Source organism: Ovis canadensis, chromosome 3 (assembly GCF_042477335.2).
Source record: "Ovis canadensis isolate MfBH-ARS-UI-01 breed Bighorn chromosome 3, ARS-UI_OviCan_v2, whole genome shotgun sequence".
Taxonomy (NCBI): Eukaryota; Metazoa; Chordata; class Mammalia; order Artiodactyla; family Bovidae; genus Ovis; species Ovis canadensis.
The window spans coordinates 143114614-143131615 of NC_091247.1; the positions used below are offsets into that span (position 1 = coordinate 143114614).

Genomic DNA, 17002 nt, shown 5'->3' on the forward strand with positions numbered 1-17002 from the left:
CTCTTTGTAGAGTTTTAAGTATATAGTATAGTGTTAACTATACTGTGCTGTACAGTAGATCTCTAGGATTTATTCTTCTTGCATGAATACTTGCATGAAACTTTGTACTCCTTGATTATTGCCCTCCTGTTTTTTCCTCCCCTGAGCCTCTGGTAAACACTACTGTATTCTTTGCTTCTACTGATTTTAATGATTTTAGATTCCTCACATAAGTGGTATCATGTAATATGTGTCCTCTGTCTGGCTTATTTCACTTGGCATCTCTTCCAGGTCCATCCATGTTGTTGCAAATGCCAGGATTTCCCTATTTTTTTAAAGGCCAACTAATATTCCGTTGTATGCATTTACCACATTAAAAAACCCATCCAAGCCCTAATGGACATTTCTGTTACTTCCATGTCTTGTAGTGTGCATAATGCTGCAACAAATATGAGTGTGCAGACATCCCACTGAGACCATGATTTCAGTTTCTTTGGGGATATATGTACCAGAAGTGAGATTGCTGGATCATATGGTAGTTCTATTTTAGTTTCTTGAGAAATTTCTTGAGAAATTGCCCTGTTTTCTACAGTGGCTGTACCCATTTGCTTACCTACCACAATGCATGTGGGTTCCCTTTTCTTCTCACCAATGCTGTTATCTTTTGTGGATTTTTTTTTTATTATACCCACTTTAAGAGGTGTGAGGTGATATACCGTTGTGGTTTTAATTTGCATTTCCCTGATAATTAGATGTTGAGCATCTTTTCATATACTTGTTGGCCATTTGTTTGTCTTCTTTGGAGAAGTCTATTCAGATCCTCTGCCCACTTAATTGGATTTTCTTTCTTTTTTTGCTATTATAGGAATTCATTATGTGTTTTGGGTATTAACCCTTTATCATATATATGGTTTGCAAGTATTTTCTCCCATACTGTAGGCTGTCTTTTCAATTTGTTTCTTTTGCCACATGGAAGCTTTTAAGTTTGGTGTAGTCTTACCACTATCTTTAAAAAAAATTCATGTTCTACTTAAATAGGCTAGATTTGGCTTGCATCTCAGAATCCTGAGCTTGTCGTGAACTGGATCAAAGCTTGCCATTCTCTCTGGAAATTGTTGAGATTGCGGACTCATCTTGGGTGGGTGGTGGGGATGCCTGCTGTTCTGTAGTTCTTTCGCAGTTCCTGCTTTCCCCTTTCTTCTGCTTGGCCCCACACGTTGCTCATCATCTCTGTCCCTCCACCCTCCTTTTTGCCCTCCCATGGACATCCTTAACATTCTCTGCGACGGTGACACCACCAGAGTGGGGCAAAGTTTGAGTCCCCTCCACTGACAGTTGAGGGCTGGGACAGGTGGAACCCTGGAGTGAACCAGGGGTTGGCTTCGTACTTCATCACAGGTTACATTTCCTAGAAACAGTGTCATTTGAGTTTGGTTGTTTGACTCTGGGCTAAGTGAGGGTGGCAGAATGTCCATGGCCAAGTAAGTGTAGACCAAGAAAGAGCCTAGTGAGCAATGGGACCTGGACTGCAGGCAATTATTGATTAGGGTGCAGGTGACAGAGGGAACTCTTTCTCTGGTCCTGAGGCCTCAGGCTGATAGTTCTTTAAAGTATAGCCATATGATTATTATCAGATAACTGTTACGTCAGTTTCTGAGTAGTGGGTGCCCAGTTTCCTGTGTGGGTTACCATGTGCTTGGAGGCATATTAGACAGTGTCACCCACTTGGATACCTTCCTCTTGAATCAAGCACCAGTTGGCCTACTCCTCGGATTAGTATTTGGCAAGCTGGAAGATATTTTTGGTAACCCATAGCTTTGCCAAGTTTTGGAAGCCACCCGAGGTGAAGGGTGGTGAGGGGTAGGTAAGAATCATGCCACAGCTACTGTGAAAGAGCATGTTCTGGATAGCGCAATGCAATGAACTCTTTATAAGCAAATTCCACTGTGGCAAGGGAGAAAAATTCATCATTTTTTTTGGCAGATGGTATAACAGAGGTTCTTCATCCACTTAGTTAATACTATACTCCATATGGTTTTTTGTGGTAAATAGATAGGAAGGGCCCTGACAGCTTCTTCTAGAACCAGGCTATAAATTAGGAATTGCCAAAAGACCAGATTTAATGCTTTGGGTGGACTGTGAAGGATATATGGGGTAATGCAAAAGTATGGCTGGATCTTCTACTTTTCCAAATTTATGTTGCAGATTTCTCAGTAGTATAAGCTTCCCAGCGCCCCTAAGAAGGTCACAAAATCTTAGTTTCCCACTGCTTTGCCCACTGTTTCTGTTAGTTGGAACTGGGGCTGATTTGCCACAATGTTTTTTTAGAATGGGTCTACCTAGGATGGTTCAGATGGTAAAGAATCTTCCTGCAATGCAGGAGACCTGGGTTTGATCCCTGGGTCAGGAAGATCCCCTGGAAAAAGGAACAGTTACCCACTCCAGTATTCTTGCCTGGGGAATTTCATGGACAGAGGAGCCTGGTGGGCTATAGCCCATGGGGTCACAAAGAGTTGGACATAACTGAACAACTAAGCATGTACGCTACCTCAGTGGCTCCCAGAATTCTGAATTTTAAGTTAAGGTATTTGCCTGTCTGTTCCAGATTCTTAGTACATAGTGATGATAATATCTAACAGATATTACTTGAAGTTGGTGTCACTGTAAGCAGAGTAATACCACCCAGACTAGAAATGCATACAAGATATTTGTAGAACATACTTGTAGAAATGCAAACAAAATTTCTAGATGTTATGGTATTGTACATAAAATATGACTCCTATCTAAGAGGTCGTATCAGATATGAGGCAAGTTGACTGGAGTATTAACACAGACTGAAACTGGTTGAAGTAGTTTTGGAAGCTATCTTGCACTTAGTCTTTCCTGACATCAGGAAATTGTCAGTGATTTGGGAGAAAGTGAACAAGAACATAAACCCAGGCAACCAGACCAATTCTCAGGGCACATTTTACACATGGGGGCAGTTCCTTTACCTCTGAAAATATCTTCCTTAAAGTGGTGCAGGTCTTCAGAATTCTGAACACAGGGAAAGTTTGGGGGGTGCATGAGATAAGAGAGAGACAGTGCTGGTTGCAGACTGCTGATACAAAATGGACTGCATGGATCTTCTAGCGATAACAACAAGAAGAAGAGCTGATATGCAATGAATGTGCTTGGCACAAGTATAAAACGTGGGTACTATTACCTTATTTCATAAATGGAGAAACGGAGGCCCAGAGAAGTTAAGTGATTTGCCAAGATCACATGACTAGCTTATGGCCAAGACACGAGTTTAACCCAGCACTTTGGCTCAACTGCCCATGCTCTTAACCACATTAAATTGGCTTCTGAAATATCATCAGGGTTTCCAGGAAAGACCAAAGGCTAAGGAAAAAGATGAACTGATAGAACTACCCTCTTAGTGGGCTCTCTTGTGTATAGCTCAATGAGGGCCCTGTCAAGGGTGTCTTCTCACCCTGAAGAAGCCTGTGTTGGATAAGGGACTTAGTAATGATATTACCTTGTTCCAGAAGCACATCTTTGCCTCCCTGAGCGTCACTTAAATGCAGAACACCATTTCCTATGGCTAGCATCGAGGGAACAGAGAAGACGAACCTGGTGGCTCACTCTTCAGTGGATTAGACCAGCCTCAGTGGGGAGAACCAGCAGGGAAAGACCAAGCCCCTGTGAAAAAAGTGGTCTGTCTGCTGCAATACAGACACACCTACCTTGGAGGTGTCCATTCCTGAGGCTCTGGCAGGGTGGTATTACTCTGCTCGCAGTTATACCAACTTCAAGACAACTGCAAGTAATGTCTATTAGATATTATCTAACTGTGAGTAGCTTGAGTATCTTGTCCCTCTAGTTTCAGGTGGATGAAGATGACGGTCTCCAGCAGCTATGAGATGTATGAGTGTTTCCAAAAATAATAATTTCAGTACGTTTATCCATTTAGAAAGGCAGAGGGGCTCAGAGACTTTGGCCGGTTCATTCTTGGCTGCATTGTGCCATTCACGCTCCTGTTCGAAAAGCCAGAACTACAGTGCCCTCTGCTGGAGTCTAAGAATGGCATATCCAGCTGTCTTATAGCGGGTCATCAAACAGGCAGCTAGCAGAGGTCAAGAGAACTAGGAGACTGAGCAGAGTACTTTCCAGCAAGGGTAGGGAAAACCACGTATGGGATCCCTTTGACAAGATCCAGAAAATGAGAATACAAGTGATACATACTCAGTTTTTACCAAAGATGTACTTTTTCTTTGAAGAGATTCATTTGGAAGTAAGAGCAACTAGGAGGACTCATTATGGGATTCCTCTGGGAGGAGGAATGATAAAGGCTGCAGTGGAGGAAGATGGAGTGAGGCCCTTTGGATATGCAGAGCTCGGAGGTCACTGTGTCTGTGGCTGGAGGGCAGTCACTAGAGTCTGGCAGGCAGACTCCTTCATTTGTTTCCGATCAAGAACAAGCATAAGCACTCTTTACCACCAATCCCCATCAATTTGCCTCTGAGATGCCTGTCAGTGGGCAATGCCCTGCATGGAGATGTGTGTTGGGATTCTGTCTAGCTTGACCTAGGTTTTTCATATAACAAGGCAAGCTGTCTTAGCAAAGGGCCATATAAGGGAATTTTTCTGAAATTCTAAGACACTTCTGAACCAAGAAAAGAGTCCAGGTGTGATGCTAAAAGAAGATAGGAGAATAGGACTCAAAGCAACTGGTGAGACAGATTGAGCAAAGGAAAGGACAGATATGTGGCCAGGCTCTCCTGGGCAGGATAGGGAAGGGAAAGCTTAGGCACTCAAGGTGAATGAACTCAGGAAGCTGGGCTGAACCTGCAGGGGCAACTAGTAGAATCAGGATCAGTAAGGTGAGTCTGGGAGGGGTAGGAATTACTGATTGGTGGACAAGAGAGTTCTGGTCACTGGTCAGGGATGCTCTTCTGTGAGCAATTGCAATTGACCAGGCTCTTTCAGGGTCTGGATGAGCTATCCTTTGATGCCAGCTAGCATTTGTTGCTTCTCAGGAAATCTTATGGTTAAAAATATTGCTTTCCATGGGAACTCCCTGGTGGTCTGATGGTTAGGACTCGGCGCTTTCACTGCCAAAGGGCCCAGGTTCAACCCCTGGTTGGGGAACTAAGATCCTATAAGCTATATGACCCAAATATATATATTGCTTTTCAGGCTCTCTACCCTGGCAAGTATGTTTGGAGTAGCAAATATATTCCAGTCAGAGGAAAGGTATATATTCCCTATGTAAATAAAATTATGGTTTTTAACTTTTCTTCCAATCATCTGTCATACAGTTTTATGTGCTAGGTCTTAGGTGTATTACATACATTGTATGTTTAATTTACTCTCCAAAACAGATCAGTAAGGAAGGCATTATTATCTCCATTTACAGGTGAGGAAAATGGGGCACTCTGAATTTGCTTAGTGTGACTTAGCTTTGAGTACCTGATAAAAATGAGTTTCTGAAGTCAAGGATAAACCAAAATATGCTCTCCACACCTAGTATTCCCCTTTGGCTTTTCTATTTTAGTTCTTTATCAGGAGGAAAGGAAAGGAAGGGGGCAGAGACTGGCAGAATATTTAGTTACCTGTGTTGACTCACTTCAACAAGTTCTCATTATGACTATAATAAGGAAAGGTTGAGTGGGCCCTCATATCTACTAGAAGGGGAAAAAAACTTTCTTCAAAGAAAAATTGTGAATAACTAAAAAATATCATTATAGTATGTGTTAAGAATGTGAAGTGTTAATAGATTCATTTTAATGTTGCTGTTAAAGCCCTCACTGAAGAGCCAGGTAAGAGTGTGGCTGATCTGAGCATGGAGAACAGGTTGAAGTGCTAGTACAGGCAGTCAGAAGAGGGTCAAGCCACTTGAGTGAATGTATTAACAGAGTGAAATCAGTCAGAAAGCGAGCGGGGCCAGAGAATCATTCTGAATACAACTCACAGCCCTGTAAGATCACTTGTGTTGTGGAACTAAGGGTGAGCACAGTCAGGAACTGTGTGTTCCTTAAATTAATGAATATAGAAATTGAGATTAGAAAGACCTGGTTAAGCGTGGTGGATGGATGTGGTTTTGTAAGAGCCAAACAGAATGCAGTATTTTCTCCACACATACTTTTCCCAAACCAGTTCTGAAGTAACAGAAGGGTATGAAGCAAGTTCCCCATTATGGTGGTCCACATTCCCAAACCTCTACCAGCTGATGTACTGTAAGCAACATTAGCACCATCAGGATTCAGAACCAGGTGAGCTCTGTTGCTCTTTCTTGTTAATATGTTAAATAAGATGAAAGCTAAGAGTTTACCATTTAATTTGGCAACATCACCATGGATAGGAGCACTGGTGACTAGGTATGTTTCAGTGGACTGGTCGGGGCAAGAGCCCGATTGATGCAGGTTCAAGAAAGACTGGCAGGACATTTGGAGACAGAAAGACCCGACAATTCTTTTGAGAAGCTTTTCTGTAGAGGGGGTAGGCAGGGAAATAGGATGTAAGGTTTTAAGATGGAAAAAATTGTAGCATGTATGTATGTAGACAGGAATGGTTAGACACAGAAAAACTGAGGCAACAGTTGGAGTAGTATCTTTGAATAGTCAAAAATCTGATGCACCAGTGGAAAGGTTGGTCTTAAGTGTGTAGAACATTCACTTGTTATTCTAAGACATATATGGGCACAGATGCAGGTAGATGGATAGATATGGTTTGTGAGGGGTTATATAAATTATCTTCCAGTTGCTTCCATTTTCACTGTGAAATAGAAGGAAAACCATTATCTGAGAGTGAGGATAGGGGAGGAAGTGGTGGAGGTATGAGGGAAGAGAAGATATGAAGAGGCCTTCAGCAGAGTGAGAAAATGCATAGAACAAAGAAATGTAGTCTGACATTTGGGCAGCCATAAAGACCCACTTGAGTTTAGTGATCAGGAATTTTAAAGTGAGGTAAATCAGCATGGTGGTTTTTCTCCTGTTGATGAGTATAAACTACTTTTCCTAGGCATTTTGGTATAATCAGGAGTGGGAGGGGGGAGAGTGGTGGAGCAAGAAATGGCGATAACAGCTTGAGGGGATCATATGATCAGGAGAGGATTCCCTTTTTTCCCAGATGGAAGAGATTACAGCACATGTGTATACTTATGGGAATGATCTGGGAAGAGGGACAAAACTGAGGGAGAAGGGGATAATTACAGGAGCAAAATCCTTGAGGTTAAGAGTGGATTAGATCCATGACTTCCCTGGTGGTCCAGTAGTTAAGAATCCGCCTGCCAATGCAGGAACACAGGTTCAGTCTCTGTTCCCGGAAGATCCCACGTGCCACAGGGCAACTAAGCCTATGTGCCACAACCACTGAGCCCACGCTCCAGAGCCCGTGCTTCCTAACAAGAGATGCCACCACAATGAGAAGCCCACTGCACTGCAACAAAGAGTAGCCTCCACTTGCCACGACTAGAGAAAGCCCACTTACAGCAGCAAAGATCCAGTGCAGCCAAAAATAAATAAACCTAAAAAAAGTGGATGAGATAGAGCAGACAAATGGAGTTAGTTCATGCATTGTAGCAGAGGGAAGATAGAAATGCAGTGGAATGTTAGATGTGATGATGGACAGTGTCCTTTGATTACTCCTACTTAGTTAAATAAGGAACAAGGAAGTTACTACCTCAGAGTGAGGATGGGAGAGGGCATTTTAGAGATTTGAGGAGAGAATAGATGTGAAGTTGCCTTGAGGAGTAGGAGAGTGGCTAGGGAAATATAACAGGATTATCAGGAAGTCCCAAGTGCTCGCTTGAGATTTGTGGTTATTGTTCCTAATCATTATAGGAAGACTAGATATCCTAGGAGGAGAGCCATATACACATACCTTTGTCTTGATAGATTGCCCTGGAGTTCAACACTCCAACTCCCTTGAGTTTCATAGCCTTATCCTGAGCTTCTAGAGTCAGCCTATGTACCCCAGAGCTTGGTCACATGAGCCCGGACTTCAGTTCTGGGGCAGCTGAAGTGGCTTCAAGGGAATACTAGAAACAGAACATAATTGCTATTGAGTGGAATTTTTACGTAGAAGTTTCTGAATAATATAACTGAAACCAAACTTCACAGAGGGTAGTCAAGTTCCCTGACTGTCTTTGTGCATAGATATTTCAGGATGTGCACAATTAAAATGACTGGTGAAGAACACACAATATGCTGCCACTTTATGGCAAAAGACACACATGGATTGAAAGTGAGGGGATGGAAAAAGATACCTCATGTAAATGGAAACAGTAAGAAATCAGGGGTAGCAATACTCTTATTAGACAAAATAGACTTTAAAACAAAGTCCATGAAGAAAGACAAGGACACTGTATAATGATAAAGGAATCATTATATTACAACAAGAAGATATTACATGTGTTATTAATAACATATATACACCCAATATACACCCAACAAGACAAAATGGTTCTCTAAGGAGGTATTACAAAATAGCTGAAAAAAGAAGAGAAACAAAAGGCAAAGGAGAAAAGGAAAGATATACCCATCTGAATGCAGAGTTCCTAAGAATAGCAAGGAGAGATAAGAAAGCCTTCCTAAGTGAACAGTGTAAAGAAATAGGGGAAAACAATAGAGTGGGAAAGACTAGAGATCTCTTCAAGAAAATTAGAGATACCAAGGGAACATGTCATGCAAAGATGGGCACAGTAAAGGACAGAAACAGTATGGACCTAACAGAAACAGAAGACACTAAGAAGAGGTGGCAAGAACACATGGAAGAACTGTACAAAAAAGGTCTTAATGAGCTGGATAACTACCATGGTATGTTCACTCACCTAGAATCAGACATCCTGGAGTGTGAAGTCAAGTGGGCCTTAAGAAGCATTACTACGAACAAAACTAGTGGAGGTGATGAAATTCCAGCTGAGCTATTTAAAATCCTAAAGGATGATGATGCTGTAAAGTGTTGTACTCAATATGCCAGCAAATTTGGAAAACTCATCAGTGACCACAGCACTGGAAAAGGTCAGTTTTCATTCCTATTCCAAAGAAGGGCAATGCCAAAGAATGTTCAAATGACCGTACAATTGTGCTCATTTCACATGCTAGTAAGGTAAAGCTCAAAATCCAAGCTAGGCTTCAACAGTATGTTAACCGAGAACTTCCAGATGTACAAGGTGGATTTAGAAAAGGCAGAGGAACAGAGATCAAATGGTCAACATCTGTTGGATCACAGAAAACCCAAAGGAATTCCAGAAAAATATCTACTTCTGCTTCATTGACTAATCTAAAGCCTTCAACTGTGTGGATCACAACAAACTGTGAAAAACTCTTAGAGAGATGGGAATATCAGACCACCTTACCTGCCTCCTGAGAAATCTGTATGCAGGTCAAGAAGCAACAGTTAGAGCCAGACATGGAACAATGGACTTATTCAAAGTTGAGAAAGGAGGCTGTATATTGTCACCCTGCTTATTTATGCAGCGTACGTCATGTGAAACGCTGGGCTGGATGACTTGCAAGCTGGATTCAAGATTGCTGGGAGCAATATCAATAACCTCAGATATGCAGATGACACCACCCTAATGGAAGAAAGCAAAGAGAAACTAAAGAGCCTCTTGATGAGGTGAAGAGAGGAGAGTGAAAAAGCTGGCTTAAAACGCAACATTGAAAAAACTAAGATCATAGCATCTAGTCCCATCACTTCATGGCAAATAGGTGGGGAAACAATGGAAACAGTGAGAGACTTTATTTTCTTGAGTTACAAAATCACTGCAGATGGTGACTGCAGCAGCAGCAGCAGCGGGAGACTTTAACAACCTCACTGACATCAAAGGACAGATCTTCCAGACAGAAAATCAGTAAAGCAACAGAAATCCTAAAGAACACAATAAAACAGCTGGACTTAACTTATATCTACAAGACACTACATCCAAACAAAACAAAACAAAACAAAGAACCAGGACTTCCCTGGTGGTGCAGTGGATAAGAATCTGCCTGTCAATGCAGGGGGCACATGGGTTTGATCCCTGGTTTGGGACGATTCCACATGCTGAGGAGCACCTAAGCCCATGCACCACAACTACTGAGCCCATGCTCTAGGGCCTACAAGCTGCAACAGCTGAAGCCCACGTGCCTAAAGCCTGTGCACCACAACAAGAGAAGCCATCACAACGAGAAACCCATGCACCAGAATGCAAAGTAGACCCTGCTTGCTGCAACTAGAGAAAGGCCATACAAAGTAACGAAGACCTAGCACAGTCAAAAATAAAAATAGATAAATAATTTTTTAAAAAAGAACCAGAGTACACATTCTTTTCAAGTCTCAAGGAACATTTTCTAGAATAGACCACATAATTTCACACAAAGTTAAGAGGAGAGAAATAATTTCAAGCATCTTTTCTGACCATAGCAGTATGAAAATAGAAATCAACCATAGGAGAAAAAAATTCTTGTTACAAATGGGAGATGAGTCACAGGTCTCTGACTGGGATTCAGTGAAAGTAGTCTGTGATCAAAGTGGGAGTTGGAAGTGCTTTGCTATAGTTTTGGCCTTGAACTGCTTCTAGATTTTGAAATTTGCTCTTATGAAGTTCTTGCCTTACCTCTACACATGGCTGGTTTATTCTCATTCTTCATGAAGTTGCTCAAACATTACTTCCTTGATTATTGTCTAAAGTGGACCTCTCCAAGTTACTCTCCATCATGGGATCTATGAACTCAGTTGCCTCCAAGAGTCAGGCAGATAATGAATAAAACAAACTGAGCAAGAAACTTGTCCAATCAAAATGGGCAGCTGCTACTTTACTCTGGCCATTTGTGCTCATGTGGGAACTTAGGGCCAGTGCGGTCAGAGATCTTTAAGAGAAGTCAGAAATGTGGAATTTACATAAAATCTCCTGAGTTTTATGTTGGTCCAAATTTTTTCAAGAAATCACTCTGCAGGCTGAGTCTGGCCCTCTGGCCAGCAGTTTATAACTCCTGAGCCATTGCATCAATTCTCCCACCCTTATATCCTTTCTATACTTGTTATACTTGTTATAATCTGTGAATATCTTGTTTATTATTGTTTGTGTTAGTCACTTTTGTATTCCCAGCGTCTAACACAGTGCCTGGCACAGTCAGTTCCCAAAAAATAAATATCTGATGTTGAATGAGAAGGGGAATCTGGATTGATGCCCTACTTGGGGGTTTTCTATGTACTCTGAATATTATACATATGAATTATAAATGTGTGTTTTATATGTATGTGTGAATTATAAATTTGTGTGTGTTTATATAGAGGTGTGTGTATATATATAAATATGTGTATATACACATACATATCTATAAATAGCAAATATTTTCTCTTAGTCTTTCTTTTATTTATTTAATTTTGGCCATGCTGCACGGCTTGTGGGATCTTAGTTCCCAGACCAGGGATCAGACCCAGGTCCTTGGCGATGAAAGTGTGGAGTCCCGACCACTAGATTAACAGGGAATTCCTCTCTTAGTTGCTTTCTTACCTTTAACTTTATGATGTCTTTTGATACAGAATTTTTATTTAGGAAAGGTTGTCAATCTTTAATTTTAGGCTTCTGGGCCTTATGTCCTATAAGAAAGTTTTCTGAAATCATCCTAGGATTGTGAAAATATTTTACATTTTCCTCTAATATTTCTATAGTTTTGTCTTATATGCTTAGGTCTTTACATCATCAAGAATTTATTTTTGTGTATAAATATGAGGTGGATATCATATTATGCTAATGATGTCCTTTTTTCTTAATTTACAAAGTATTTTCTAAAAGTATCAAATGCCTTTTTAGTTCCTAGTGATAGTTGGATATAACTTTTGGACATACAGGTGTGATGTATTTATATTTATCTATTTCCTAATAGTAAATCATCATTGCATTTCTGGAATAAATCCTACTTGATGGTATATGATTGTCTTTATTCTTGAACTTAACCTATTAGTGAATTTGTCCATTTATTGGTCTATGGGTTCCTCTTTTGTACTGTATTCTGTATTGTTTTATGTTATTTTATCAGTTTGTGTTAGTATTGTAAAATTAATTGGTTATTTTCATTTTTTTCTATTAAGAATGGAATTATCTGTTAACATTTTGAAAATATTTCCTATCAAAATTGTCTGAGCCCACATTTTGTTCTACACAACTGTAATAACTTTCATTTTCTTATGATTGTTGATTTAATAAGTTTATACTTATTTATTTTAAAATCTGTCTTATAATCCAAACATTTACAAAAACACATAAACCTCTTTTCACTTACTTGACAGTGTTCTTTGAAACACAAAAGGTTTTAATTTTTATGAAATCCAATCTATCTTTTCTTCTGTCATTTATGCTTTTGCTGTCATTTATTACAAAACATTGCCTAATCCAAGGTCATGAAGATTTTTCTTCTAAAAGTTTTAGCTCTTACATTTATGTCTGTGATCCATTTTGAGTTTATTTTTGCATATGGTGTGAGGTGGGGTCCAATTTCATTCTTTTGCATGTGATTATCCAGTTTTTGCAACATCATTTGTTGGAAAAACTATTCTCTCCCATTGAATTGTCTTGGCACCTTTGTTGCAAATCAATTGACCATAAATATAAGGGTTTATTTCTAGACTCTCAATTCTGTTTCACTGATCTAATATGGCAATTCTTATGCCAACATCACCATGGTCTTGATTATAGAAGCTTTGTAGAAGAATTGAAATTGGGAAGTTTGTCCTCCATCATTCTTATTCTTCAAGATTACTTTGGTTATTCTGGATACCCTACATTTCCATGTGAATTTTAGAGTATCTTGTCAATTTCTATCAGATATCATTATCGTTGGGTAATATTTCTTTGTTTTTTAACTGAAGTATAGTTGACATACAATATTACATTAGTCTCATTTGGGTGATATTTCACTACAAGGAATTCTAAGCTTCTAAAATATGTCTGGAAAGGGACCTCACATTTATTCCCCCCCGTATCTTAACTCACATATAGAATTTGGCAAATATTCAGGAAACTCTAGCTTGGTCCAGGACAAGCATATCCAAGTTTTTATCAATAATTCTTTACAATGCCCTAGTTCCTTGGTGTATTTTAGAATATTAAATGTGAATAGCTCAATATTATAAATATTAGGAGCTCTTCTAAAGAAGCTCCATTGAATAGGTTTGCTAGATTAATTAATGTTCTGCATTTCCTCTGAAAAACATATTAAAAGATGCCTGAATCACTCCAGTTGCAGCCAAGAGCCACTCTTTAGCATACCTGCATACTTATGCTCCCACCAGTGGAACTGTATGCATACCAAGTGTCAGCTGTGATTTTTCTCCCCGTAAAATTTTCTCCAGTTTTACTTTGTAATTGCAATTTAATGATATATTATTTAAACTAATGGAATATATATTTTTAAAAAAGGATCAGTGGGTGCCTCCATGAGATTTACTAGGGGCACCCCAAGCAAATAGTCCCAACCTTTCTCTATAAAATGTATCAAGCAAGAATTAAATAAACTTCTGGGATATTAAAAAAAAGAGCAGTGACTTTGTATAAAAATGAAATGGAATGCTTTGGAAAAACTCATGCCTAAATTTTACACTTGGAGTTAAAATGGATGTGAGTTAGAAAATTACCATTTTGGAACTATCATAGAGATAACCGAATCATCAGTAGATGCTAGAACTAGTAAGAAAAAGTTTGATGTAAAATAGGGTATTTACATTTCTTCAAAATATCTTCCTGGAAATCACTACTAATTACAAAATAAAAATAGCAACTTTGAAACTGTTTGGGTTTAGTCTCAGGGGCTCTGAAGAGCTCTGATACTGTAGTACTTTATGTCTCAGTGCAGAAAAGAATTCAACAAGAGACAAAGTGATAGATAAGAAGTAGCTGATTAGAGAAGGACACTTGGAGGCTTACAAGTAGGTGGGCAAGGGGATGCCATGCTCTGAGAACTTACTGGGCTAGTTTTATAATCACAGGAAAAGTGGGGAGAGGGAGAAGGACTTCTTTGTCTTTCTTGAGTAGATGTCATGCTTCCATCATCAGCTCCTCCTCCAGGCTGGGCAAGGGAGTTTTTTTGTCCATACATGGTCAAGCTAGGTACACAAATTATTGTTTTTTATGTGTGCAGAGAGCACGTTCTAGGGATCATTAACTTACTGAGCTCAATGGGCAGGATGTGAGTCTCATGCCACCATTGTTTTATTGTTTTGGGTCATGTCTTCTGCCGCTGTGTGGTTCTGTTGCTAAGCTAGTCTGCTTGGTTTCGTGGTTAAACAAATCTGCTTTCTTAAGTAATCATTAAATTACAGGGTCTCCCATACTGTTTCGTACAATCTCCCAGTGGGATTAACTACTTATTCACCTGTTTTGTCCCTTTACTCTGTCATTATCAACTTGGCAGTGAAGAAGACTGGAAAACACCACCTTAATCAAATGGTCAAAGTTAACATCACCAATAATGGAACAAAATGACATCTCAAGCCTCCTGATGTGATGTATTAAAGACGTACTATTGCTTATTCCTGCCAAAAACATTTAAACCTGATCTAGAGAAAGGAAGTGTTAGTTGCTCAGCTGTGTCCAACTCTTGGCAACCCTGTGGACTGTAGCCCACCAGGCTCCCATGGCCATGGCATTTTCCAGACAAGAATATTGGAATGGGTTACCATTGCCTCCTCCAGGGGATCTTCCCGACCCAGGGATTGAACTTGGGTCTCTCACATTGCAGGCAGATTCTTTACCATTTGAGCCATAAGGGAAGCCCTTAATCTTAATAAACATCAGATAAACCCAAATTAAGAAAAACTGTATAAAATATCTTGCCTGTACTCTTAAAATTGTCAATGTCATGAAACAAAGGAGCAGAGGAATTTTTCCAGATAAAAGGAAACTAAAGAGCCATGCCACCTAAATGCAATGCCTGATCCTTAATTGGATCCTAAAAGGGAAAATTTTGTTCTAAAGGACATTAACAGGGCAACTGGAAAAATTGGAATATAGACTGTAGGTAATTAGATAACAGTACTGTATCAGTGTTAAAATTGCTGAGTTTGATAACTTATGCTGTGGATTATCTAAAAAAATGTTCTTATTCTTTTTAAAGAATAATTTTATTTATTTGTTTTTGGCCGTGCTGGGTCTTTGATGCTGCTTGGGCTTTTATCTAGTTGCAGCGAGCAGGGGCTGCTCTCTAGTTGAGGTGTGCAGGTTTCTCTTTCTGGTGGCTTCTGTTGCAGAGCATGGGATCTAGGGCATGTGAGCTTTAGTAGCTTTAGTTACTGCGGCTCCCAGGCTCTAGGGCACACACGTTCCATAGTTGTGGCACACTGGCTTAGTTGCTCTGTGGCATCTTCCCAGATCAGGGATTGAACCCATGTTCCCTGCATTGGCAGGTGGATTCTTTACCACTGAGCCACCAGGGCAGCCCCTAAAAAAGTGTTTTTATTTTTGAGAAATACAAACTGAAATATTTGAGAGTAAAGGACATAATATGAACTACTGATTCTCAACTAGCTGAGAAAAAAATAGATGTTTATATATAGATATGCTAATATATAATTATATATATATGAGGGGAGAGAGAACAAGCAAATATGGCCAAATATTAACAACTGACTAATTTGGGTAAAGGGTATAGGGAATTTCTTTGTACCAGTCTTACAAATTTTCTATAATTTTGGAAATACATCACAAAAATCAGTTTTAAAAATGATTAACCATAAAGTTTATTTTCTTTCCCTCCTAAATTTCCTAAAATGACATCAAAATAGCAACAACAAGGACTTCCTTGGTGGTCCTGTGGTTGAGAATCTGCCTGCCAATGCAGGGGACGCAGGTTCCATTCCTGGTCTGGGAAGATTTCACATGCCACGGGGCAACTGAGCCCATGCACCACAACTACTGACACCAGTGTGCCTAGAGCCCATGTTCCACAAGAGCAGCCACTGCAGTGAGAAGCCCACACATTGCAACCAGAGAGCAGCCGCCGCTTGCGGCAACTAGAGAAAGCCTGTGCACGGCAAGAAAGACACAGTGCTGCCCCCAGAACAAACAAGCAAAAACACAATGATGAAAATGGCACTAACCTTCAGGGGCAGAGAGAGAGTAAGGGTACAGAAGCAAGATGATACAGTTCACTGGAAACATTTTTTGAAAAATGGAAGTGGATGAAGGGGTAGCAGCTGACTTATCAGAATGTGCATGTGTGTGTGCTACCTCACTTCATCCTGTCTGACTCTTTGAAACCCCATGGACTGCAGTCCCCCAGGCTCCTCTGTCCATGAGATTCTCCAGGCAAGAATAGTGGAGTGGGGCATCATGCCCTCCTCCAGGGGATCTTCCCAACCCAGGGATGGGACCCACATCTCCTGCATTGGCAAGTGGGTTCTTTACCATTAATGCTACCTGGGAAGCCCCAGTTTATCAGAATAGGAAAAGTTTTAACTCAAGTTTCTGCAATGGAGGATATATCTAGAATTGACCTAATGTGCTTGAGAATCTCAAACTTTGGTATATAGCAGGTACCACAGAAGGTAGGAGTAAAAAAATAGGTCGGAGAACAGGGAGGTATTCACTGAAACTCTGTCTACAGAGCACACGGCACAACCAGGCTCATCATATTCACCATGCCCCAGCAAGGAGATAAAAGATTTCTCTGTCCAGAAGCCCCATTTCTGGCTATATATCCAAAGGCAATAAAAACAGGATCTTGAAGAGAAATCTTCATTTTCATGTTCACTGCAGCATTATTCACAATAGCCATTTACAGAATCTTAAGTGTCTGCCAATGAATGATGGATAAAGAAGATGCAGTATAAATACATATACAAAGAAATATTATTCAGTCATGGGAAAAAAGGAAATCCTGTTATTTGCTGCCACATGAACGAACCTTCAGGGCATGATGCTAAGTAAGATAAGTAAGTGAGTCAGACAGAAGAAGACAAATACTCTATGATCTCACTTATATGTGGAATCTATAAAAGTAGAACTCAGAAAGTAGAATGGTGGTCACCAGGAGCTGGAGGTGAGCGGATGAGATGT

The 17002-nt window shown here is 40.1% G+C and overlaps 1 protein-coding gene across 2 annotated transcripts in view; it reads right to left on the reverse strand.

Moving 5' to 3' along the window:
- The window catches only part of SPMIP11 (sperm microtubule inner protein 11), a 19291-nt gene extending 11289 nt beyond the window's left edge, over positions 1–8002 (reverse strand). The window contains exon 1 of one of the 2 annotated variants that reach the window (XR_011255240.1): positions 7846–7957. Coding sequence is in view for 1 of the 2 variants with exons in the window: in XM_069580885.1 (XP_069436986.1) it covers positions 7846–7900 (55 nt within the window). In the remaining variant the exon portion in view is untranslated. Of the gene's footprint in view, positions 1–7845 lie in introns of both variants that reach the window. The other variant, XM_069580885.1, reaches the window with a different exon arrangement.
- Positions 8003–17002: the final 9000 nt, after the last annotated feature.